At 44.6% G+C, this 24,834-nt stretch overlaps 1 protein-coding gene across 2 annotated transcripts in view; it reads left to right on the top strand.

Moving 5' to 3' along the window:
• Positions 1-8,840, top strand: part of SMOX (spermine oxidase) — a 56,855-nt gene extending 48,015 nt beyond the window's left edge. For both annotated transcript variants that reach the window (XM_085314670.1, XM_085314671.1), the window contains exons 6-7: positions 6,872-7,032; positions 8,362-8,840. In XM_085314670.1, the coding sequence (XP_085170796.1) occupies positions 6,872-7,032; positions 8,362-8,499 (299 nt within the window). In that variant the 3' untranslated portion in view covers positions 8,500-8,840. The remainder of the gene's footprint in view (positions 1-6,871; positions 7,033-8,361) is intronic.
• The last annotated feature ends 15,994 nt before the right edge of the window (positions 8,841-24,834 follow it).

The following is a 24,834-nucleotide window of genomic DNA, read 5'->3' on the forward strand; positions in this document are numbered from 1 at the left end:
TTCCTCTCTTCCTCTCGGGCTGGAAATATGCTGGCACTGTGCTGTCGGTACGTGCTGCGGTTGCTGTTCCAGCTGATACTGCACCTGGTCTCTGTCCATCAGACTATATAGCAGCATGAGCTCCATCTCAGCCTTTTGCTGATCCTGGGTTATCTAACCCTGAAGAAATTCAGACTGAGTTTACCAGGGCCTTGTGTAAAGTGAGARAGGTCCCTTCTTTCAGTTGCTCAAAACTACAAGGAGAACACCTGTCCTTGGAGCACCAATTACACAACATGGCCTGTTCCACTTTTTGTCCCAAAAGCTTGTTAATTTGTAGAAAACCCTTGCCTGATCTTACGAGATAGCCTTGGTAAGATAACTAGGTTTATCTCCAGTTACCTTTGCTCCCCCATTTTCCTTGAGGGCTTCTCAAGAGAAGYGATACCTCAGTAATAACTGGACCAGATGCAAGGCCATATGGTGTTCTCCACTRACTTGTTCCATTGGGTGTGTGAGAATGGTTAGATCATTGCCCCAATGGTGGAAGTATGTCTAGCCATGAGGAGTGCTGCCGGTAGTGATGAGATATGGAKCAGAGCACAGAAACAAGTAAATCTGTTTCCAGGATCCAAAGAAACCTCTGGACTGTTGTCCTTTTCCAAGAGTCCTGTGCCTACACCTCATCTTGAAGTTCATCTATCTCATGGCTGAACTGCTTATTTGAGGATATCTAGCACTGTGTCTTGGAGACTTCAGGCTTAAGATTTCCRCATGTTTCCAAATGATTGGGCTCCTGTGTACAGCAGAGCGAGCCCTTCCCTTTCCTGGAAAAGAATCATGTTTTGAAGTAAGTAAAAAGCTCTAGCACATCAGTTAACAACATTTTTTTTCAGCAGATTTATTTTTTTGGAGAGGGGAACAAAACAGGCTTCTATCTGTGATCTAATTGTAGACATTTCTGGACATGACCAGTACTCTGTAGTCTATTTAGCACCACCAAGGCCAACTTTGAAAGGATTTTCCTACCATCCAACTTCATGTATGTCAGAGGATTGAGTTGGGAGACTAGTTTCCCTAACTTTCTATGGTCAGTGTGAATAGAAGCTCTTCCACAAGGCAGATCAGATCTTCCACACCCCATTTGGTGCTTCAAGACTCCTTCTGAAGAAGTTTTTCTCTGCTGAGTATAAGAGAGAGCCTTAGGACTGTTATTCAGTAATGAAAGTAGATAGCATTAACCTTTGTATGTCCACGTCATCCTTTGTAGCTTGCATGTTCTGGGTATAAAGGCTCCAACTTTCCTAACTCTTATCCCTCTTTTACAGACTTAATGCATTAACCATGTGAGTTCCTGTCTTCAGCTGTGTTTTTCTGGTACGTTGCCTCGGTCCATTACCCACCCTGACTTCAGAGGGTGTTTGACCAATCTTTCGTTAAATCCTTTCTTTTAGGTGCAGTTTTATTTTAACCTGGGAATTTCTGTCCACAAGGAGATTATTTGCCTCTGTGACCTTAAATTTCACATGCAGGTTAGTGTAGCGGATTATCTGGCTTTGCTGTGAAAGCTCTCAGGATCCTTCTAACCTAAGAACCATTGACAATTACAGCTCTTCAGAACTGGATGGCTGAAAAGCATAGCATCCTCTAAATCTGATTAAATGTGATGCCTTTAAACAATTAGATGTCTTGTACGAGTTTCTTTGTTGGCTAAGCTGTGAGAGTTAGAAGCCAGAGGGTAGTAATTGCAGGCCTGCTTCCTTCTGAAGTACTTGAATTTGTCAAGCTGAGCCTGGAGGTGTTGAGGGGGTGGGGCTCCTGCTGGGAGAGGTGCTTTTTTTTTTCTGCTTCTCATGTACTTTCTGGATCTCATAGTGAGTATGAGCTTTTAGCTATACTAAAAGCTATTTTCCCATTTTCCCTATTTTCTGCAAGGGGTTTCCACACTTCCATCTCCATGTAYGTAGCAGGCTCTCTGCAGTATTGTAAAGCCAAATTTCCAAAGATACTCAGAGTAAGATCAGTGCTTTGAACCKCATCAGAGCAGCTTCATGGTGCCTAATTCCCACATGTTTCCAGACACTGGTCTGAAGACTTTGCACTGACTCCAGTGGCCCTCATAGCTTTAGATGAAGACCATCAGATTTTAGAGAAGCTTAAATCCACACCTATTTCTATGAGAAACTGATCTAGAGACAGCAAATCAGCTSATTCCTCCTACTTCCTATTTAGGTGTCAAAGCTGTCTGTCTTTCAAACTTTTATGTAGGTAGAACTCTCCTCATCTTCAAGAGAGGATATTCATAGTGTTATTTTCTTTCTGATTAGTTACCACCTAAGTTTAGGTGTTTATGTATGAACTGGATCCCTGAGCTTCCACTTTACTCCATGGTTGTCTGGGGCCCAGTTCAGCTCCTACCCATGACATTTTTAATGTTGTTGAAGATGCCCTCAGGTGTCCTACCTGCCCTCTAGCTATTTCTGTATTAGAAAAGGGATCTCTTATAGGCTCTGTGTCATACATGCAAGTTCCACGTGGCTTCCTCGGATACCCTCATGTATACTCTGTATGGCTATGGACAGTAGCGTGTGGATAGTTGAACAGTTTTGTAGATCTCTATTGACTGTGATGGGAGTTTAGGCCCTCTGCTCACAGGCAGACACCTAAATTTGTGTATATTAATTTAATTGAGATCTATGAGATGATCTTACGATCATCTGTGTTTCATAATCAGCTCCATAACCAATAAATATGTGTAGCCATATCTCTGAATAGTTGAATAAAGAGTGGATAGTTTGAGGCACATGGATTTATTTTCCATAACTTCACAAGTATGAGTTTGTGCCTGTTTCAGTGATGACGGAAGTCCTTTTTTAGCCATTCTGTCTCTGTTTGAACAGTGAATTTGTGCTCAATTCTTTGAAGTTTTCGCATSTATATCCATTAAGTTACTTTTATCTGTAGATGAAGAGAAGCAGCCCACATGTTTACTCATGTGTTTAAAAGCGGATTGAGGAAGCCCAGTTAAATATATTATTTGAAACAGTCTGACTGTACCAGTCATTGTAGATTTTGCCTTGCAAAGAACAGCTCAGGAYTGGAGCTTGTGTTGTGTCTTCCTTTGTGATCTTTGACCAAGCTCCCTCCTCTCTGCTTGCTACTGAAATGACTCTTCTCTCTGGAAACAGTTGGGGGATAATGTGAATCCTTGACTGGTGTTCCCCAAAMTTCCTACCCCAAAGATAACTCATGCATAAATTCACAAATGTAGAGGCATGATAGTTGCCACTGTTTGCAGTCTTGCAAGCCTATAGGCAAAGGGGAGGGCGGGATAGTGGTTGAATCATAGAATCAGTARGGTTGGAAGGGACCTCTGGAGATCATCTAGTCCAACCTCCCCACTCAGCAGGGCCACCTAAAGCATGTTAGACAGGGTTGCATCCAGGCRGGCCTTGAAGATCTCCAGAGCAGGAGACTCCACAACCTCTCTGGGCAACCTGCTCCAGTGCTCCATCACTCTCACAGGGAAGAAATTCTCCCTCACAGTCAGGCGGAACTTCCTGTCTTCAATTTTTGCCCATTGCCTCTTGTCCTGTGACACAGGACAACTGAAAAGAGTTTGTCTCTGTCCCCCTGACATCCTCCTTTCAGATACTTATCCACACTGAGACCCAGCTCTCGCAGCCGTTCCTCATAGTGCAGGTGCTCCAGCCGTCTGATCATCTTCATAGCCCTACGCTGGACTCTCTCCAGTAGCTCCATGTCTCTCTTGTACTGGGGAGCCCAGAACTGGACACAGTGCTTGAGATTGAGGCCTCCCCAGGGCTGAGTAGAGGGGCAGGATCACCTCCCTTGACCTGCTGGCAACACTCTTCCTAATGCAGCCTGGGAGACCATTGGCCTTCTTGGCCACAAGGGCACATTGCTGGCTCATGGTCAACCTGTCATCCATCAGCACTCCCAGGTCCTTCTCTGCAGAGCTGCTCTCCACAACGTTAGCCCCCAGCTTGTACTGGTGCCTAGGGTTATTTTTCCCTAGGTGCAGGACTCTGCACTTGCCCTTGTTGGAGCTCATGAGGTTCCTCTCTGCCCAACTCTCCAGCCTGTCCGGGTCTCTCTGGATGGCAGCACAGCCCTCAGGTGTGTCAGCCACTCCTCCCAGCTTGGTATCATCAGCAAACTTGCTGAGGAGGCACTCCRTCCCCTCATCCAGGTCATTGATGAAGAAGTTGAACAGGATGGGAGCCAGTCCTGAGCCCTGGGGGATGCCACTAGCCACAGGCCTCCAACTAGACTCCACGCCACTGATAATGACCCTCTGAGCTCTGCCTTTCAGCCAGTTCTCAAGCCACCTCACTGTCCACTCATCTAACCCACACTTCCTGAGCTTCTCTAGGAGGATGTTATGGGAGAGAGTGTCGAAAGCCTTGCTGAAGTCAAGGTACACTCATCTACCCAGCCAGTCATTCCATCCTAGAAGGCTATCAGGTTGGTTAAGCAGGATTTCCCCTTGGTGNAAAGCCTTGCTGAAGTCAAGGTACACTCATCTACCCAGCCAGTCATTCCATCCTAGAAGGCTATCAGGTTGGTTAAGCAGGATTTCCCCTTGGTGAATCCATGMYGGCTACTCCTGATCACCTTCTTTTCCTCCATGTATCTGGAGATGACATCCAGAATGAGCTGTTCCATCACCTTACCAGGGGTGGAGGTGAGGCTGACTGGCCTATAGTTGYCTGGGTCCTCCTTCTTGCCCTTTTTGAAGACTGTAGTGACATTGGCTTTCTTCCAGTCCTCAGGCACCTCTCCAGTTCTCCAGGACCTTTCAAAGGTGATGGAGAGYRGCTTGGCAACAACATCTGCCAGCTCCCTCAGTACCYGTGGGTGCATCCCATCYAGGCCCATGGATTTGTGGATGTCTAGCCTGCCCAGAAGGTCTCTAATCCTATCCTCCTCAACCAAAGGAAAGTCTTMCCTTCTCTGGACTTTCTCCCTCRCATCCAGGACACATTGACTCCTGCAGTRGAAATCTTSTAGGWACTGTGACAATGAGAACATGCACTAGCTACGTAAGAGCCATCACTAGCCCTTTGCAGTCTCCTCTTATTTGAATACACATTGAGTGATTGGTTTTGTGTATTGGAATTTGATGGAAAACTTCTTTGACCTCATTTTTTCATGTGTTGTCTAACAGCATTCATGGTGTGTTCTGGGCTTTCCCACAGCCTTTGAAAATAAAAGTGATAACTGTTCTCTTGACATATCTGAGAGCTCTCTGCTCTCAGCTCCCACTGGGCTTTTCGCTTCCACCCCGGGCATTCATTCCCACTGTGAAGATTCTTGGAAGAGCATATTTTATATGTTTGGTTATGCTAAGTTTATACTCTTGAAACAACATGCAGTTGCAGGATGTATTTTTTGATAGGGTGTATTTATTTGCTAGTCTGTGACATATTTTGATCTGGAAGTTAGTGGCTGACGATGTAATGCAGCAAGCCAGCCACGTTCTGAAGTGACCTTTTCTGTATGGCTTATATTTCATAGTTCTGTTAGGCACAAACTACTCCTAAAATGGATAGCTGAACCAGGAAAATAGCTTGCTCCTAATTTTAAGGAACTAAATAATATAATGCCTAGCTAATCTCTACAGTTGTATTTTTACTCYCTCTGTAAGTCCTAATGAAGAAAGTGGGGGAGTTTAGATTATGTTCTCTGTAGGTTAAGCAGSCTTAAGTGTTACAGAGTCGGGGTCTGTGTAAGACAGAAATGTATCGATTACTCCTACTTCTTGTACTGATAGTCTCCCAAACTTGAAGGAAGTAGCTGAACCTTGCCTGGATATGTGAGGCTGCCTCAAAGGTGGCCTGAAGGGTGGGTCTGAGCTCTCCTGCAGAGAGAATTCTTCTTCATTGTAATTCTCTATGTCTCATCTCTTCTTTTCCCCTCTTGCCAGAGAAATTACAGTCACAGGAGTCCCAACAAAATCTCAGTCAGTGACACAGACTGAGATGCTCTCAAGCTGTCCTGGCGAGAGGCTCTCCAAAGTATGTTCCTCTGTATTTGAGTTCTAGGTGGAYTGTAGTGCCAGGAGGTGGATTGCCTTAGTTACAAGCCCTGGGTCCCATATACTTCTGTTGTCTTTGAGGTGGGATTATCATCGCATTATCATTGGTCACTCAGGTGCTCCCCCTGGGTCCAGTGTCCTTGTAGCAGTTGAACTCCTGCAGCCATCTAGAAGCCCTGCTTTTCAACCTCATAAACATTCTTTCACTTCCATGTGCATCACACAAAATGGATTTGTTGGATTTTAGATTAACTTTGGGAGGCAATCAGGTAAAAGTTCAAGTAAGGAATACAAGTATGGAGAACTTTCTGTCAGATTTTCCCACACCTCTGCAGAATGAGCATTTGCCTTGTTGTCTTCTTCCTACACCCTCTCTGGAGGTGCACCTCTTTCACCATGCTACCTAAATATCTGGTTTAGACTGGGCACCGAATTAAATGGCTAAAGTGAATGATACATGTGATGACTTGATCACCACCATGCTCTCCAAAACAAGTGAAACAGGAAATGCTCTATATTTTCAGCCAGACAGTGTCCAGGGTTACCTGGAACTCCCCAATCGCTTAAGAACATAAGCATCTTAACAGTCTTTCCCAAAGTGGAAGGCAAGATGACTGGCATTAAAAGGGATGCTSTTTCTGTTACATAGATATTTAGAACTCAGCAATTAAAGAGAGATCTATTTTAGGGCTATTCATGCAGTCCATGGGCTCTGTCAGGATGTATTTTCAGTGGAGTTGTCTGAAAGCTACCTCACACCTGACACCAATACTACCATGTTTTCTCTCTGACACTGTCTTAGTTTTTTGTCTTCTGTTGGTTTCCACCCAGGGAATCCAAACATTCCGAAACCTCGCCGRATCCTGCGATCCTCCTGGGGCAGCAATCCCAACTTCCGTGGATCCTACTCTTATACTCAAGTTGGGTCTAGTGGGGCTGATGTAGAAAAACTTGCTAAGCCACTGCCTTATGCCGAAAGCTCCAAAACTACTGTAAGTATGGACCAAACTGGCCCTCTGGCAAGGAGACTAACATGACACTGGGAGGGAGGTTGAAAGAGATGCTCTCTAATTGGGCCTCCAGTGATGTGTTTTCCATTTTTTTTTTGTACATACTCTTCTGGACAAATGATGCCTGTGGGATTTTCTCTCTTTAATGACTGGAATCCCAGCACTTCAGAGAATCCCCTCAGCTCTCYCTAAAATTATCAAGAGCTGGGCATCTATGTGGCTATTGCCACTGGGTAATTGTGATCTCTGTGTTTTGATGACTTTTGTCCTTCTTGTGCTCAGTTTAAAATTACTTAGGAAAGCGCATGTTATTCTGATGTAAAGTGTAGCCTGAATATGTAGCATTAAATGCATGACCACTGCTAAGGACTAATTCTGAAGATATCAGAGGTGCATATTAGGAAGCTCTTCTGTGTTGGCAGTAGAGGGTTTGGGAGGTCCAGCGCTTGGTTGGGGAATTGTGCATTGGTAGGGAACAGTGAATTTATTCCTCAGAAACTGCTTTTGGTTTGTGATTATAACATGAAGACTAAGAGCGCACATGGAGATAGTTGCCGCAGCTCAGCTGATGAACAGTAATGCCCTAAGCCAAAGTCACTCCATCATTCAGGGTAATGTGTCCATGTCCAAAAATGATGGATGAATGAATATGTAACCATCAAACAGCTGTCTRTCTCCTATGCCCAGAGCCTGAATCCACTGTCTAATTTTGTACAGCACAGAAATATATTTGAAAAGCTAGTAGGAGTTTTAGGGGTCTTTCAAGGCCTCTCAGCAGATCTCTGCCTCTTGGAGAAGTGAGGAATCTGCAGTCTCTACCTCAGAACTGAGTTGGCACCAATTTTAGCAAACACCTAACTATTGGCATAAGAGACAATACTTACTCTTACCTTGCCGATTTTGAGACAGACCTATCTTTCCTTCTGAAATTGCAGTCCTGAAAAAAAAAATCTAAATACCCCAAAGGCTAAAGTGTRATTTAGAGGAGTGAGGAGCAGAGTCAGCTCTTCTGAAGTTAGGTGCTCAGTGAGTTGTGTAGATCTGTTTGAGGGTATTAGAGCAACCTAGCTCCAGGATAGTGCTGTGGCCCTGCAAGCAGCATGGTGCTGGCACGCTGACACACATGAGCTTGGTATTCTCAGCCRTATGCTCTCCCTGCCTCTGTAGCCCACCACGTTGGGAATTTGAGAACCAGCACTCCAAAAACATAGGTGTGAACTCATGGGAGTAGAAACTTCTCTCCTCGTTTTGCCTCGTTTGTGCTTGAGTATTCCTGCTGCCGAGCTTTTACACTTGTCTTATCCTCTCCAGCCGATGCAGGTGATGTTTTCCGGGGAGGCCACTCACAGGAAATATTATTCCACGACCCATGGTGCTGTGCTTTCTGGACAGAGGGAGGCTGCTCACCTCATCGAAATGTACCAGGATCTCTTACAGTGCCAGAGCTGAAAGGCCCCGTGTTTGAGACCACCACCAGCTCCCAGTTCCTTCTGTAGGTGTGTCGAGGGGTTCTTTTGTATTTCGGTTCCCAGTAGAACAACCTTTATCTTTTTATATTAAAAAAAAGACCCTAATGGTTTAAAAACGTAGTCATCGGTAGCTTCATTTCCGTGTGCTGTATCGTTAACAGGGAAGGGTGCTCTTTACGTCTGGTAAGCTGTTCGTTTGTCATCTTAATTCTAATTGCACTTTCAGTGCCTATCAGTTTTTTTTTCTTCTTTCTGTATTGTAAGTGCCTTCTATACTAAAATAAATGTTGTAATAAAAAATGGATGTTGTGGTAGTTCCTGGACATTCAGCTCAGTATTTCATTTCTCTTTTTTCCAACGTGTTATAAAAAATAGTGTTTTTTTCCCTTTCTACGAAATCTGGAGTAGGAGTATCCCGAGATAGGTCTGGATATTCAGTGTACCTTATTCACCGTGTGTTGGAGGAGCCGCACTGCAGAGACACACTCATTTATCTTATCCGGATTAATTCTGAACTGAACTCACTTCTGTTCAACTTAGTTCAGTCCATTTGTGGAAAGATGTAAGAGGAATCGCAGCACAGCAAAGTGGAAGGTTGGGCAGCCTTAGGGAAAGCAGCATCTGAGACTGCGTCTGCATTTGGTCAGGAGAAGTRTCGTCGTTTTGAGGGCAATGTCCCTGTCACCACTGCTTTTCAAAAATCAGTATGTGCTCGGGTGGAAGCAGTTTCTCCTGTATGTTTGGGCAGATAGGCCAATACTGCTGAACCATGAGAAGAAGAAACACCATTGCCAAAGAGTATGACATGTCTGGCGAGGTCTGTTTTTGAGTATGCCAACTCTTCCTTGTGTGAGCTGGACAGYCCAGCTCCATCCAAAGAGTACCTCAGGCAATGACACTTCTTGCAGTGACTCAGCCAAGTTGCTGGAAAATTCATGCAAGTGTGTTTGAAAAAATATAACTATGAACAAAATTGACTGAAAAGGGGAATTTAATGAGAAAAAGTTTTGAAATTAGCTTGGGATGAATGAATACAGATAATGTAACAAGCTTGTCCTAATGTGTGCCACTTAAAAGTTCCAGGAGACAGGCTAAAATTTATCTTCTAAGTAGAGAGACAAACTGTTTCCCACTAGAGCCTAATGATAATCACCTTTAGTGAATTGTAGTGGAAATAAAAATTCTATTTACAATRTCAGGAATTTGTTGCATAGAAGGTACTTTGTCTGGAAAAAAACCTCTCAGAACTGGGGCTTTCCAACAGTGGCTCTTATTCCAGCAATGTAATCTGGACTGAAAAGATCTGGTCAGTGTGAAGCTAACAGGACTGTGACAAATGAGAAACGGTTTGAGTGCTATATTCCGCAAGCTAGTTCAAAGAAAAGTCAGTGAGTTTAATAAGGGAATTCTCTATTGATCTAAATAGGCTTCCTGAAAAGCCTATTTAAAATGTGTTTTAAAAATGTGTTACAGCTTTAGTTGCTGAAGCATATGTGTGTGTGTTTGTGTACCTACTTTGTTTCTGTCAAAGGGTTTTCTGATCGTGTAGCAAGTATTTGCCAGGACATATGTTTTTTTGTTTAACCGTAAGCCAAACTTCTTCAAAGCCAACTTACAGTATGTCCTAAAGAGGAGCTGGGTGCAGACTCAGGAAACCTACAGTTTTCACAGGTCATCACTGTTTGTAGTTGTTTGGGATCCCTCGAATTGTGTGAGTTTACAAAGAAAGACGACCTTGGATAACTCCTCCTGGCTTTGAGTCTTTAACCAGATTGGAAGCACTCGGTACTGCTTACACCAAATGCAGAATGTGCCTGCATATCTCCTGCACCACCTAGCATGGACTTCGTGAGATATGGTACATCTAGGCCAATATCTTGTTTCTGAGATGATATTTCACGGCATTGGCCATGGAATTGGCATGGAATGGTGGAATGGCATTTCATATTCCAGCGTCACTCTGGGACTGACACTTGAATCCAGAGAGGATGTTTTCTTGCTAGGAGGCTCTGTGGCATGAGAGTTTGTAGCTCAGTGAGCGTACTTGAACTTTTGAATATTACCTTAGGGCAAGTGCCTGTGCCCACCGCAGAAGCAGATGTTTAACCTTAGTAACGTCTGCTTTTCCCTTGGGGTAACAGCTTCTGTGAGGACTTGTTTATACAAATTTGTCCCTTAGTTAATGAGTCAGTTTGCTTTAATTGCATGTCCCCTGGCTTAACATGAACACTCTCCTGCAATCTAAACAGCCCTAGAACTGTGCAGATGTGTGTCAACAGGCACAGATGTTAATTACTAGCAAGGTTTTGTCTTAACCTTATGAAAGGTGAGTTCTGGAAAGAAGAAAAACAAATGATTTTTTTCTTTAGAGATAAAAATCCTTTTTTTTTTTTTTTTTTTTTTTAAGTCAAGTAAGCAAAATGAAGACATCAGATTAGTTTTAAATGTCTAAACAGTGTTATTCCAAAATAAGTTTGCAGGATGAAGAGGACACGTGTTTAGCTGTTGCCTTATCTCTTTATATTTCATTTGTCCATCTAGCTGGCTGCTGGCCAGGGGTTCATGCAGGGAGTGAAGTGAAGAATGTGTCTATTTTGGCATCTGTTAGTCCTAGTGAAGTGGGAGTATTCTCTTTGTGCCTCTCTGTGGAGCAGCTACAATGAGATTCATGTTGCTTAACTGCAGCTGTTTAGAAGTGGTATGTCCAGTTAATAAAGTAATTGCAGAGGGTCCTTCTAGAGTCAGCAAAGAAAGGCAAAAGAGAGAGAGAAACCTTGCCAGAGTTTGAGTCAGCTCATCCCCAGATAGATGTTCTCTGGGCACATAAAGCTACGAGCCACGAAAAGCCAGAGGACCGTTGCTTTCTCCTATAGCTTCTTTATCACGGCAAATCCAAGAAGAGCTGCTATGCTGGTAATTCATCAGGGTTTCAAAGCTCCTTATTCTCCTATTTGCAGACAATATGATGGTTGTGTCTGGTTTTGCTGTATAGGAATCTATGCCAGTGCTCAATCAAGTGCAAGTGCAAGTGGTGGCACAGTTCCCCACTTCACTGAAGTTTTACTCTCTGCCTGTGAACTGGAAACCTGTGTGTGGAGCAGGTAAGTGAAGGAGGAGAGGTGAGAGCAGAGCTGAAGGCTGGACTGAAGCCTCACACTTCCCAGCCTCATGGTATTTTTAATGCTCTTTTTGTGTGAAGGCTTCTAATTAATGGCTCCTTTCCTCCCTAGGAAAACCTACCAGGACAGCCCCACTTCACTCCTTCAGTCCTCTGCCTCAGTTGCCAGTAATCCAGCCTTTAAAGCAAGGCTCATGTTTCTCTTGAAGGCACTAAATTTAGCAATTGTTTACTGAGAGGTACTTAAAATTAGCAGCCTCCACAGCAGCAAAGGCCACTCGGAGTACATGATGAGGAGAGGTTACCCTGSCATCACTGCTGGGCACTTTGACCACTCCGAGACATGCAGCTTCTTCTCTCCAGCTGTGTCCAGCAAGAGTTCATAGGTAGCACAAGGGATGCCAGAAGGCAGAAATGGATGCTTAGATGGTTGGAAGGCCCCTCAGTTACCCAGAATTTATTACAAGAAAGTTACCCAGAAATTCTTACAGGAAAGCTGGCTGGCCAAATTGGAAAAGCAATGGGTTTGGAAGGCAAGGTACTAGGAAAGTGAGACTCTGGTGATGGATCGACTGGGGCACTGTGCAGACCTGTCCCCAGGTGCAAGAAATGTTTTAAAATGGGGGTTGTTTTAAAAGTTAAAACGARTGCTGTCCATCTTTTTCTTGTACCTGGAGGGCAGTGATATTATGGGCCAGATCCTAGATCTGGGCTTAACACCCCTCCCCATACAAATTGTTACTGACCTGAGGTGACCAGAGAAGCCCTTGAACTTCAGTGTCTTTGCATGGCTAAGCCTAAGTTGGTGGCAAAGGGTGGCCTGTAGTTGTCCATGTTGGCATGCAAAGAGGGRATCGTTCAGACTGCAGCTATGCCAGTACATCTAATACTCCCCACATTGTTTTTTGGCACAGAGCTGTGGATGTTTATAGTGTTTAGCTCTTTCACCCTGCTGCTGTGTGCAAGCTGCCTCGTGGGAATGATCCCATATCCATGCTAATCCCTAAACTGTGCTAGCTGGCACAAGCCAGGATATAGTAGGGGTTGCTAAAGATATAACAGTGGAGACGATGCAGAGCTTGGTGCCTGGCAAATTTCCCTGGCACTGGTTTATTTGCACTAGCAAACAGACCCAAAGCCTTTTTGGAACAGGAGACTGTGAGACTGTGAACCCCATGGGAGATACAGAAGACMTGTAGGAGGAATTAGGGGAGAGGAGAGAAAGAAATGCCAGCAGCTTGGGACATGGGGTAAATGCCACGCTAGGTCTAACCATGTCACTGAGACACTGGGAGCATGGTGCGGGGTACATATGGACTCAGCTGGGCAGGGAGAGGCAGGGAGATGGAGGGATGTATTGCAGGTTCCTGAGTTGACCTTCTTCCCTAATCGTTAGGAATCARTTTGGTCTTCTGGTTTGCTGAACGTTTGCTTCAGGAAGTCCCTTCCTAGCTAAGGCAGCCAAGCCTTAAGCACCCTCAGGTGCTTAGAGCTGACGGGCAAAGCCTCATGGCCTGGCAAAGAGGTAAGAGTTGCAGCTTTCTGCTCTGTGCCCTCCGGGCTGATCCACCCAACGGTTCAGCACATTAATGCCTGCAGGCTTCGTCTGGCTCATCCRCAGCAAGGCAATGGGTGAGTAATGCCCTTGAGTATATCAAAACTGGCTTCTCCAGTGGCAGGTGCTATGTGGGGAAGCAGAGAGGAGCCTGGCATGTTGGCAGATCTGTGTGTCCATCACATCTGCAAACAAGGTAGCAATCTCCTTGGAGTTACTATTCTAGAAAYCCAAAAATTTGGCAAAGTCTTTGCAAAGGTCTTGCAGGCCTTCAGTTTTGTTCRTCTTTCCTACTGCTTTAGTTGCTAGTACAAGTCTTGGGATTATGTTAGATACAGAATCTTGCTTGCTTGGTGATMTAAACCAAAGAGATCTGGGCTGCTCCATTTTTCCGAAGGACAACTCGGAGGCCCTTTGGTTCCGAGGGTGTTCCACTTGCTGGATTAGAAGATAACAACGCTGCTGTAGAGAAGTCCATCTCTGTGGCTGACTGGGCTTGGTCGGTAGCAGCTGAGGCTGAAAATGTGTGCGGTGACTGGATGCTGAAATTGCGGGTGGATAAATGATGAAACRAAATGCCCCTGAATCTGCACCTTGCAGGGTTGGCTATTTCCTCCTCCTGTGGCCATCCCTGGGGCCTCTTGCCTCTTTCCAGGCCTGATGGCACTTGGTAACCCTGTGAGATGTGAGATGCTCATTTCCTTGTGGCAGCCTGCCCCTACAGCCCCACTAGCTTCTAAGGAGTGAGATGGGTCCAACCTGTTGTGCAACCTGATAAACACAGAGAAGGGAAAGGTGATTCTATGCTGCCATCTTGTGGCTTCAAGAACTTATCTTGAAATATTAAATCTGATATAAAAATTGTATGCATACRTATTTATATTCAAGTATGAATGAAGTAAAACAGCTAGGAGCCCAGAGAATTAATCCCAGAGATGGCCCATGGAGTAGATAACTTATCAGCTAGTGAATGATTCTGTGAAAATTTTCTGCTATCCATAATATCACTGTGGATGTGATAACATCGAGGCCTGTGGAARCGTGCTCCTGGGATTCCCTGATTTGGAGGGTTGGAAGCCACTGAATTTAGAGCTGATGTCTGGTTGATGACAGGGTTTCTGCAGCAAGGTCACAGTTACAATGCATTGGAGATGGTATTAAGTCAATGGAAGAGGTTGGTATCCTTCACGGCTCTGACAAAAGCAAATTAGAGCCAGTAATGGAGCTATCCGCCACTGACTGAGGGGCAGTAACCATCTGTGTGTGGCTTCTTTGTCCAACCACTGCCAACAGYGAGGGAGAACCCATGGGTCAAGTGTGCTCACAGATCAAAATCATGGCCCCAGCTACCTTCAGTTAGACATTTCTGTGTGAGCTGGGAGTCAAAGTTTCTTATAGTTAATGAAGTTTAAGGGCTCAATAACATGAGACATGCTGGGATATATGAAACATCCACAGGATATTGACAGGACCTATGGGAGAGAGACAGAAGAAGGTAGATGCCTTCYCATCTGAGTTCCTGGCAGACTCCRTTCCTAAATGGAGTCCTTTCTCACYCTAATTGGGATGTYCTTTTCCACTCAAAAAAATGATRKATGGCATTCCTTCACTCACCTGAGCACTTCTTACAGCCGTGGAGAAACCATAGATGGAGAAGTTCCCGAGGACTCCTCCTAATAAACCCTGATGAATCTTGGTGGTCTCCTGTGGGTTGGAGTTTGAGTGTCATCTCTTCAGAGCATCCCACACATCCTTATCTGCCAGGTTTTCCACTGGCAGGCTGATCCAGGTGGCTGTTATTACAGAAGATTACTTAAGGATCCCCCATGCTATTTGTTCAGTCCGTGAACTGGCTGGGGAAAAGCAGGTGAGCTAGGATCACACAGAACTTGGTCCTCTCTGGCTAAAGAGAAGCAACAATGTGCAACCAATCTTCTCTGTTGGAGTTGCAGCTCTGAAGTAACACATCTGGCTAGGGTTGAGGCTGGCAGTGTGTAGAAATAGCAGTAAACAGGTCCTGCAGCTCATGAGGGTMCAGCAACAATGTGCTGAATACTTAAGGATTTACATGAGCTTTAGGGACTTATGAGAGCTCAGCACCTTTCAGGATCTGCTTTCCCATTCCCACTCTGTWCCCACATTATGGCTCTTCCTGCAGGAAAAAATGGTCACACATGGTAGTGGTTTGGAGACACAAGAGTGTCTAATGGGAGTCCCAGGAAGACTGGCCTCCCTTTGCACGATCAGGCAGCAGTAACGTATAATTTGGGTGACTGACCAGAAGGAATGAGTAGCTAAATGAAATTTGGTCAAGTAAAAGACTCTGATCCRAGGAGCATTAGCTTTGTCCATCGTGTGGACAAAGAAAAGAAATGCAATATCCTTCGAGAAGCACTGGGAGAGATTTCCTAACTTCACTTAGCCTGGCAGCTTCAGTGCAGGCTTAGAAAGACAAGAAAGATAAGTGACGYGAGTGTGAGAACAGCAATAAAATGAACAATTATGTAATGAGGAGAAGCAACAGGGGGGGCATTCTCATGAGCAGTGTGGCCCTGGCCAGAGTGACTTCCAAAGAGCAATTTGCAAGGCATCTGGCAAATGAACATTACCTAATGGAAAGGCAACAGCACAGGCAGTGATTAATGGGCTGGAGAAATTGATTTATAGAGAGAGAGAAAAAAAAAATAAAATAGCAGAGCTAAATATGTAGCGTTTGGCTGGGCAGTGGGTGAAGGCTGAAATGATGTGACGCCAGGAATGTTGGAGGATTTGGCGGGTGCTCCGTGCAAGGAAGGAGAGAATTCTTGCTGGCATGGATGAGGTGGTTGGGAGCAGGGGATGGTATCAGAGCAAGGAGAGAGAGGGCATGCAATGATCCTGCTGATGAGAACTTGTATGTGCGGTGTGTTCAGTAGTGCTGTGCTAAAATTCACCAACTGAGGGCCTTAAATGTCCAGGAAATTTGGGTGCAGAGAAACCAGAGGAAAACTTCTTCTTCTCCCCTGTAGCTCATTTCATTTAAAACAAAGCTGAACACTGTAAATTTAGGCCATGGCGTTTGACAGGGGCTTGAAGATTGAAGGTTAGATCTTGATCTGCCCTAAATCAATGCAGCCTTATTGCCTTCAGTTAATAGATTGAGTTATCCCAGGTGGTGATCTGCTCCTGCCAGATTAATGTGCATGCTCATACCTCCAGTAAGGAAGATAATGTATAGTCATATCATAATCACAGTAATACTGTTTTTTTAGGGGAAATATGTTATCTAGATGGTGGCTTTTTACTGTTACTGGTGATTCTAACTCAATCCAGATATGGGGACACAATCTTCAAAAATCCACACTGGTTGTGGTGGATTTTGTGCAGGCTGAGAGGTACWTCCTCTCAGACCTGGGGATTTTTTAGTACCTGCACTTCCTTGTGTTCGTGAATATATCCAGAAACCATGGCTAATTTGTAGTCACAATACTACTTGATTTTCCTGAGTTTCCCTGGTAAATGGATTGAATTCTTGCCCACTTTTGTGTAGGTAACATCATGCTTCTGCCGTTGTGGTCCACACAAGTAAGGAGCTGTGCTCCTGTCCCGTCCTGCGCTGCTGTCCTCTCTGATCTGGACTAGACCTTTCTGGTACTTGCCCACTCGAGCATATGCGAACCTTCAGCTGTCATAAGTGGATGTCTGCCTAGTTGTGTCAGTGGCCTTATGGTACTTTTTACAAGGAAAGACAGTAGTTGACCCTCACACCAGTCATGTAGGGTCATGCAAGGTATTGCAGAGACCCAGCTGCCCTGGGTTTTGGAGTGAGATCACCTGCACACCCTGCGATGGCTCTACAAGCAGAGATGCAGCTTGACCTGGGCCTGTGGGGACCATTCAGTTCACCTCCTTCCCTCTCCCAAGCAGAGCAGCTCCCAGGGCTCTGAAGAGCACTCCTCCTGTAAAAAGCAAACTAAGGTTTGGTCCTGCCATCAGGAACCTCTCTGTTTTCTGTTGTCCTTTTGATTAAAACACCAATTTAATTGCCATATAGCAGCCTTCTGATGGGACTACTGGAAAAGGCAAGGTGATTTTCTACAGACATTTCATGACATCAGCCCCAAGGAAACTTTTCTGCTATGAGTTTTAAATGGAAAAATAACTTTGTTACTACCAAAGAATGGGAATATCAAGCTGCCTGCTGCCACAATYGGCTCTAAATAGGCTAGGCTTTCAGCAAAATCAGGATGGAGAAACGACAGCTTTATCCTGTAATGCCTCTTCAGTCAAGGATTAATTTTAGCTGGTTGTCTCTGCTGCCTGAATCACACCTGGAGACAATACAGCCCTCTTAGAAAGGAAGAGCTCTTCTAAAACTAGCTTCTGTCCAGTACCTCACATGATCGCATTTTCAGATGAAAAAGCTACATTTGAAAAAAGCATATCCCTTTAAAAGTCTCAGTTTATGAAAAGAAGTGCCAAACTATTCACAACTGCAGATAACTTGTACTCTCAGATAATCTGCACAAAAATCAGAATCACGGGGACTAGGGACATAGCCAGAATAGATGACAGCAGATCAAAGGTGGATGGAAAGGGTGGATTTGGATAAAATCCCCCTCGTATTATCTAGAGCTGTACACAACCAACACTGCAGCTGGGTTACAGTTTTGTTTGTCTGAAATGAAAACTCTTATACATACGTGTAAAACTGCAATGATTCTCACTCCCAGGTCTCTCCTAAGCAGAGACTGCCAATGATGTTGACTTTTTAAGTGGCTGCATGACCTTGGACTGATCAGATCAGCTCTGAACTCATTTTCTATCAAGATCCCTTCCCAAAGCTAACTCTAGTCTTGCGCTCTCCACCCTAGTTCCTATTCCCATCATCTTCTGCTGAGTGTAATGTCCTTGCTATGTGGTAGCGTCACTGCAGCCACGCCTGTTAGTCCTGGATGAATATTTCCACTGGGAAATGCAAAAGTGGGAGAGAAGGAGTTTTGCTGAGCCAAGCGAGGCTCATCGTGCTTACCCCTGCTCTGAGGAAACTGAGACACGTCTTCAGCCCCCGTGGACACAGACCCAGAGATGCCTCTGACCTTGAAGGGTGGTCGTCCTTGCAAGAGGGAAGGTTACTGAGGATAGTGTTAGGGGCTGCACCTCTGCTAGTGGTCACCTGGGGTCACCTCACAGCCTCCAGCCCTGTCCAGTGATTKTCCACACTATTTGTTGTCAGGCTGCCTTGGCTTTAACCTGGGACAGCTACCTCTCTCCTAAACAAAATTTTCTACTCTGAAGGCTTTTTTTCTGCAGCATGTTCCTGACCCAATACTAGATGTAGGGGACGAGCCCTTCTGGTTTGGAAGATCAGCCGGTGGAGACAGTCTTTTATCAAAAGGTGGTGTGGTGGGAGGTTCCCCAAGCTGCTTTGTGATCAGGTAAACAAACAAACAAACAAACAAACAAGAACTGAGCATCTCCATCTCTGATCCTTGCATATGTCTCTCTGTCCTGCTATTGCATCCCGTGTACCTTGTCAGGGAATCCCGGAGGGAGCACATAGCTGTGATTGTCAGCGGGGGAACTGGATCAGGCACTTCCTGCAAACACTGCAGAAGGTTGCACACTAGGATCGGTGGTAACCAGACCAGCCGCCTTTGTTGCCTTCAGTCACCTTCACTTTTGGTCAGGGTTGTGAGAGCAGAACTGACTTGGGTAGCTGGCAAACCCCCTAGGAACAGGRGATGGCGTGGAGCTGGTAGGGATGTGTATCCATGCTGCCCTTGTCTCCTGGATTTCAGCTAATGCAGAGCCTAACCCTACATGAAATAGGTAGGAATAGTCATCTGAGCAGGAGTGTATCAAAATCAATTGTACCAGTGGGGAAAATATAAGGAAGAGAGAAAATCATTAAGATTACTAAATATATATGACTTCAGTGATACCCTGAGCTGAAAATAGTTGGAAGCTGGGAAAAATACTAGGGAAAAGTATCGTRTGCAACTGCCATGCCATTATTCTCCATTGTAGGCATTTCCTTGACAACTGGATGAGACGGGCTCAGGATATGGGGCTTGAGGTGTCATGGTCTGACATGACACTGTTGCTGTTAYGTTCAAATGGATTTTGCTAAGAGACAGTATCATGTTCAGTCAGGCCAAAGTAAAATGCGACCAAAATAGACCTTAGTTTTTCAGGGCTGTATTTTTTGTYCTCTACTAAGATTTCTTGTATTTTCATGATGGGACTTGACTCAATTCCCTTTGGGACCAGGGTTGTTAAYTGGACCTTGTTGTAGCAAATCAGAAAATAGCTGATTTGAACGAGGCAGAAAAGACTGCTCTTCCTACTCCTTTCTCTTCCTGTGGCTCTTACCACAATRCTCTTACTCCCTGCCCGTCATTTAAGCATGGGTTGCTTTGGCCTTAGGCCCATCTGGAGAGTGGGAAACCTCCCACTGGGTCTGCAGTGAAAAGAAGAGTGAGGCAAGGACAAGTGCCCAGGATTAGTCAGAAAACCTCTTAAAGAAGATCTGCTGAAATAATTTTTTGAGAGGAAGCAGATTGATTTTTGGAGGTTTCCACCAGRTCCCTCCTATTCTCTCTCCTCAACTCTACCCTGTGCCAAACTGGCCTTGTACATGGCTGTGGTTAGGGACTGCCTGGAGCAGGTCTTCAGACAGGTCAGGAAAGGCAGAGGGAGAAATCAAGCAGCAGGAGGGCAGGAACCTCTTAGGAACAGTAATGGAGTAGTAAGGCATTTGAGAAGACAGCTGGCAAACCTAATACCATTGAGCAGCCTTGGCTGGGACCTGTGGAAAGACACTCCTCTGCAGGTAATGGGTTCTAGGTGAGCCCTGCAAGTCATTTTGTGAGGAAGAGCTCAGCTTCAGTGGTTAACTATAGATAGAGAAGGTTGGCAGGTGGAAGGAAAGTTAAATGGTGGCACCATGTTTCGTGTCTATGGCACAAACTACAGCTTTGTTCCTAAGGTGCTCTCAAAATATTTGGAAAGGGGAAGTCTGGACTTCTGTCCTGGAGAATTCGTTTCAGCTGGATGGGATATTAATTGCATCACTTTCTGCAGAAATGCAGTGACCGCACTAGCCTGGCTGGCTGCTGAAACGTAGATGAAGCTTTGCTGTGAGTCAAAGCGGCAATGCATTGCTCTCTCTCCAGCCCCCACTGCCTCAGTCCCAGAGAGGGTAAATAATGTCAGACATTGGTCCTGACTTTAGCTTCTCCTTGGTGCACTGGGGAAGATTTGCATTATCACAGATCACAGGTTGTTGTTATTCAAAATCTTCTCATTAGAAATAAAAATAAGACAAAAGAATTAAAGATAAACTCACTGCCCACAAGAGACAGTTTATCAGATTTGTGGAAATCAGTGTGGATCCACATACTTATTTGTAATTTCATTGATTTTCCCCAGGTGAGGCTCTGAGCTGTCATTTATTGCCTGGAGGGATAATTTGGATGTTGTGGACACCCTTTTAGAGACCCTTTCACTTGCTCTGTAACGTAAGAGTTAGAGAAGTGGCTAACAGTTGGTAAGACTATCTGATCTTGAGAGTGGTTTTGATAGCTTTARGAAAAAAAAAAGGGAAAAAGTTATTATTTTACACTTGGAGGCAAGTCAAAGAATCCAGGGCCTCATCCAAAGCCCATTAAAAATAAAGGAAAGATTCATGATGACTTCAGGATGTTGGGGGTCCTGCCATTAATGACCAAGAAAAATAATCCTGGGCTGTTTGTAAGCCAGTTGCACGTGGGCTGTGGTGGGCTGGAGCTTCACATCAGATGGTCYCTTAGGAGCTAATCTGATTATGTGCCTGTTGTAATAAGGCAAAGTTTTTATCTCTGTCTAGCCAGTTCTGATTTACTTACATACTTCCTATATAGCCTTACATAAAATATTATTTCTGGCTTATCCAGCCCTTCGTATCTGCTGGGCAGAAACTCTATTGACCCAAGTACCTAGAACATGAATTATCTATATCTCTATATCTATAGAGAGTTTTTAAAGTCAGATACAGAAATTGTTTCACTGCAAAGGCTCACAGTAAAGCACTTGATCCAGTTTCCAAATGGCAATTTGGAATGGATTAAAATGAAAAATGGAAATGGCTGTGGATTACGCTGAGTGTATATAAACTGAGAGGCAACTAGAGGTTCCTCTGATACTGGGAATCCTTTTGCATTGTCTGTCTAAGGAAACTGAGGTAATATATGTCTTAAATGGAGAACATACATGCCCTAAAATTAGAACCATTGGTAGTAACAACAGTAATAAAAATTGAGCAGTTTCTCTGCTCATTTTGAATTGTTCATGGAGGGTCAAAGAGTACACTTTGCTGTATCTTTTTTCCTTAACTTGGCCCCTTCCAGTGGATCTTCTCTCATCTCACTTTTGTCCCTTCATTATGACCATCCATTTAACTTTTTTTGCATGTGAGCCTGGGACCATGGGTGCAATCAAATTGTTAAAATTGCTCTAATGTATTTGGCAGGGAGCGGGAACTTGGCCCGTTGGGGCTGGAGGTGAGGGTCGGACTGCATGGGCGTGAGGAGGTTCTCCCAGTCCCTGTGATGTTGATTCTGACCACGGAGAAGGTCAGATTCTGACCACGACTGAGATTTTTTTAAAGAGGACAGAGAGAGGAGAGAGATGCTGATGTGACTTTTAATACTCCCTGTTAGAAAGAGATCTGAGCCAGTCACAGCTGAGAGACGCAAAGCATTAGGAGAGATCACTTGAAGGTCAGTGAACTTTAACAGAGGAACACTTACTGATAACCCTCCCTGCGCATCAGAGTATCTGTGAGATTAACAATTGCTGCCTTTAGAATTGATTTTGCTACCCTGGATCATAGCGTGTTGAGGTTAAAAGAGTTGCATTTTGAGCTTTTATTGTGCTGTGACTCTTTTAGATAGAAGTAACAGTTTTGGCAGCCTTTTAGGGATTGCAATGATTTTGTGTTTCTTAGCTGTGAGGTATTAAGGAGGAGGATAAAGAGGAGGTTAGAAGGCAACAAGAAATCGCGCATCTCAGTGGTGAGAGGCAATTGGTGTCACACCAGTCGCACCATAGTGTCTCTCCAGAGGGAGGCAAACAGTGGAAAATGAAACAWCGCCATCCTGAATCCTAGATGATGAGGGGAACTGGGAGGGTCTCAGGGGGACACAGGCAGAGTAGATGTGGCACTGAAGCCCTAAGAAACGAGACAGCTGATGAAAGGAGCAATGGTCATGTTTCAAGAGTGGCCTTCAGGTCCAGAAACCAGTACAAAGCACCCTGAAGACCAAAAGATTGTTAATGAATTAGGAACATCAATGAAGCTGATTTAGGCAGTGCTCAAACCGAGACAAAGCGGACGGCGGGGTGGTACCCACGTGACGTGAACCCTGCTTTATACAGCTGAGCAGAGGAGCTGTGCTTGCTTTGCTTAAAAGCAACACTTTGTGAAAAGAAATAATGGGGAGAAGTTACGGAGATCAAAAAGGGAGAAAAATGAGTTTTCCCTAATAGCAGTGTATACACCTTTATGAGAGATACAGGATATGATAGTGCTTTTATCATAAGCTTCAGTGACAATAAATAGACCAATTTACTTATTCACTGGGGAAGTCTGATGAAGATGTATTAACATAAAAGTGACTCAGTCTCTGTCTTTCTCTGTCTATATTCTGCTGATTAAATYCCATTTGTTTTCCCCTTTTAGTGACAAACTTTACTTTTAATGATCAGTAAGGTTAACATACCATTTTTTCTAAGTGATTACGTTTCTATRTCTTTGTTTTTGGAGGGATTTTGGAGAAAATTAAATGAGACTGGTATTTTTTGTAAACTTTTTCCATTATCTGGGGAAATTCTGAGATTAGTGACTGACTGTCTCATGTGATGGCAAGTAACATGGCAATAGTGYGCTAATTTATACTGCTATAGAATTTCTATATGTAATTAAGGACAGACAAGCAATTTAAAAGCTAAAGGTCATTGTGGTGCCAACTCCAGGCAGATGGTGATATGGGGAGGTACAGAGGGCRCAGCCAGCAGGTTTCATAAGCCCTGAGGCACAATTTAAATCTATGTTTGCTCTTATTCTAGAGGAAAGCGAGAGCTGAACTCTTTAGAGCATCCCTAAAGTTTAGAGCAGCCTCAAATTGTTTAGAGCATCCCCCAAACATCTTGGTGGTGTTTTTTGCAGAACGTGTGGCTCTATCCAGCCTCAGCTTCCCTGTGTGTCCATGAAGAGGAGGGAGAGGTTGCCTAAGCTGAGCAGGAACAAGCAAGGTGCTGCCACAGGCAGATTTTCAATTATTACGGCTGGCATAATATCAACTGTTACGTGTCATGTGCCCGTGAGCARCAGTGGATCCTGAATCCCAGACCCTGCTGAGTTTGGAAACACGTGAGCTCTGAGCAATGCTGGCTCTCACACGCATGGGGTCTCCCATGAGGAACAGGTCATAACCAGCTCTGATTCCTCTCCTCTTTCCTGGGATCCCACCATCACAAGAATCAAACCATGATTACTGGAGTGTCAAGCTAGGAAGGCCTTTCCTTTGGGTATTTATTGCTTGACCTTGGTATGCTTTTCATCTCTGATCCTATTGATGACAGCACAGATATAATGAAGAGTTATAACTGGTCCGAACAAAGCTGGGTGATGAGAACTTAGGTCACTAATGATTTATGATAGCCACTGGGTTTCAGGGCGTGCCGACATTAAGAGTACATCTGAAATGAAATACCAGGGACTGTGTTTTTCCCTTGACATAAACAACTCAAAAACAGCAGAGAAGAAGATCCTTTTTACTTTTTATTATGGAAGTTTTTAATATTCTGGACAATGGCCAATGTTTTTCAATGAAGTGTCTTTAAAAAATGTGCCCAGCGAACTCTGAGGCCTTTTGAAGGGTGTGCTTATGGCTGCACTGTAGCTTGGTAAGAGATGCTTCTTCCAAGCTTACTCAGAGCCTCTAATCMCGTCCTTCCATTGCTTCTCTCCAGACCAAGATGACAGCTGTAAAGCTTTGTGCTCTGCATGTCATGGAAAAAGAATGGCATTTTTCACAGGGGAGTTTCACCCAGCACAAAYGGCAGCCTACAGAAAAAGCACCTCCTAAGAGGGAAAGCTGGGAGTATTACACATACATGCTCTACTATCCACAGAATCRTTGACTCAAGGGATAAATGAGGTTGGAGGACTCTGCTTCAGCCAACTGCTTAAACCGGGGCCAGCTTCAAGGTTAGCCTAGGTTGCTCAGGGCCTTCTTCAGTCAAGTTTTCAGTATGTCCAAAGGTGTAGATTGCACAGCCCCTGATCCAGGCCTGCACTGCTTCCACGGGGAAGACTTTTTTCCTTAATCCTAATGGGAATTTCCTTTGTYGCATCTTGTGCCTGCTGCCTCCTGTGTTTTCACTGCATATTCAAGTGGCATCTGGCTCTGTCTTATACATACTCCAGCCTTCYGACCACCTCTGTAGCCTCCACCAGACTCTTCCAGGTCCYTCTGAGTGGCAGCTCTGACCCCCAGTGTATTGACTACTCACCCCAAYGGGTGGACTCCAAGGACATTGCCCAGAGCTGTACTGGTGCATCAGAGATTGATATTCTGATATCTCCCTAAAGATGTCTTCCCTTTGTGGAAGGTAGG

The sequence above is a fragment of the Rhea americana genome, unplaced genomic scaffold, assembly GCF_003343005.1.
Source record: "Rhea americana isolate MKP2758 unplaced genomic scaffold, rheAme1 scaffold_41, whole genome shotgun sequence".
NCBI classification, from domain to species: Eukaryota; Metazoa; Chordata; class Aves; order Rheiformes; family Rheidae; genus Rhea; species Rhea americana.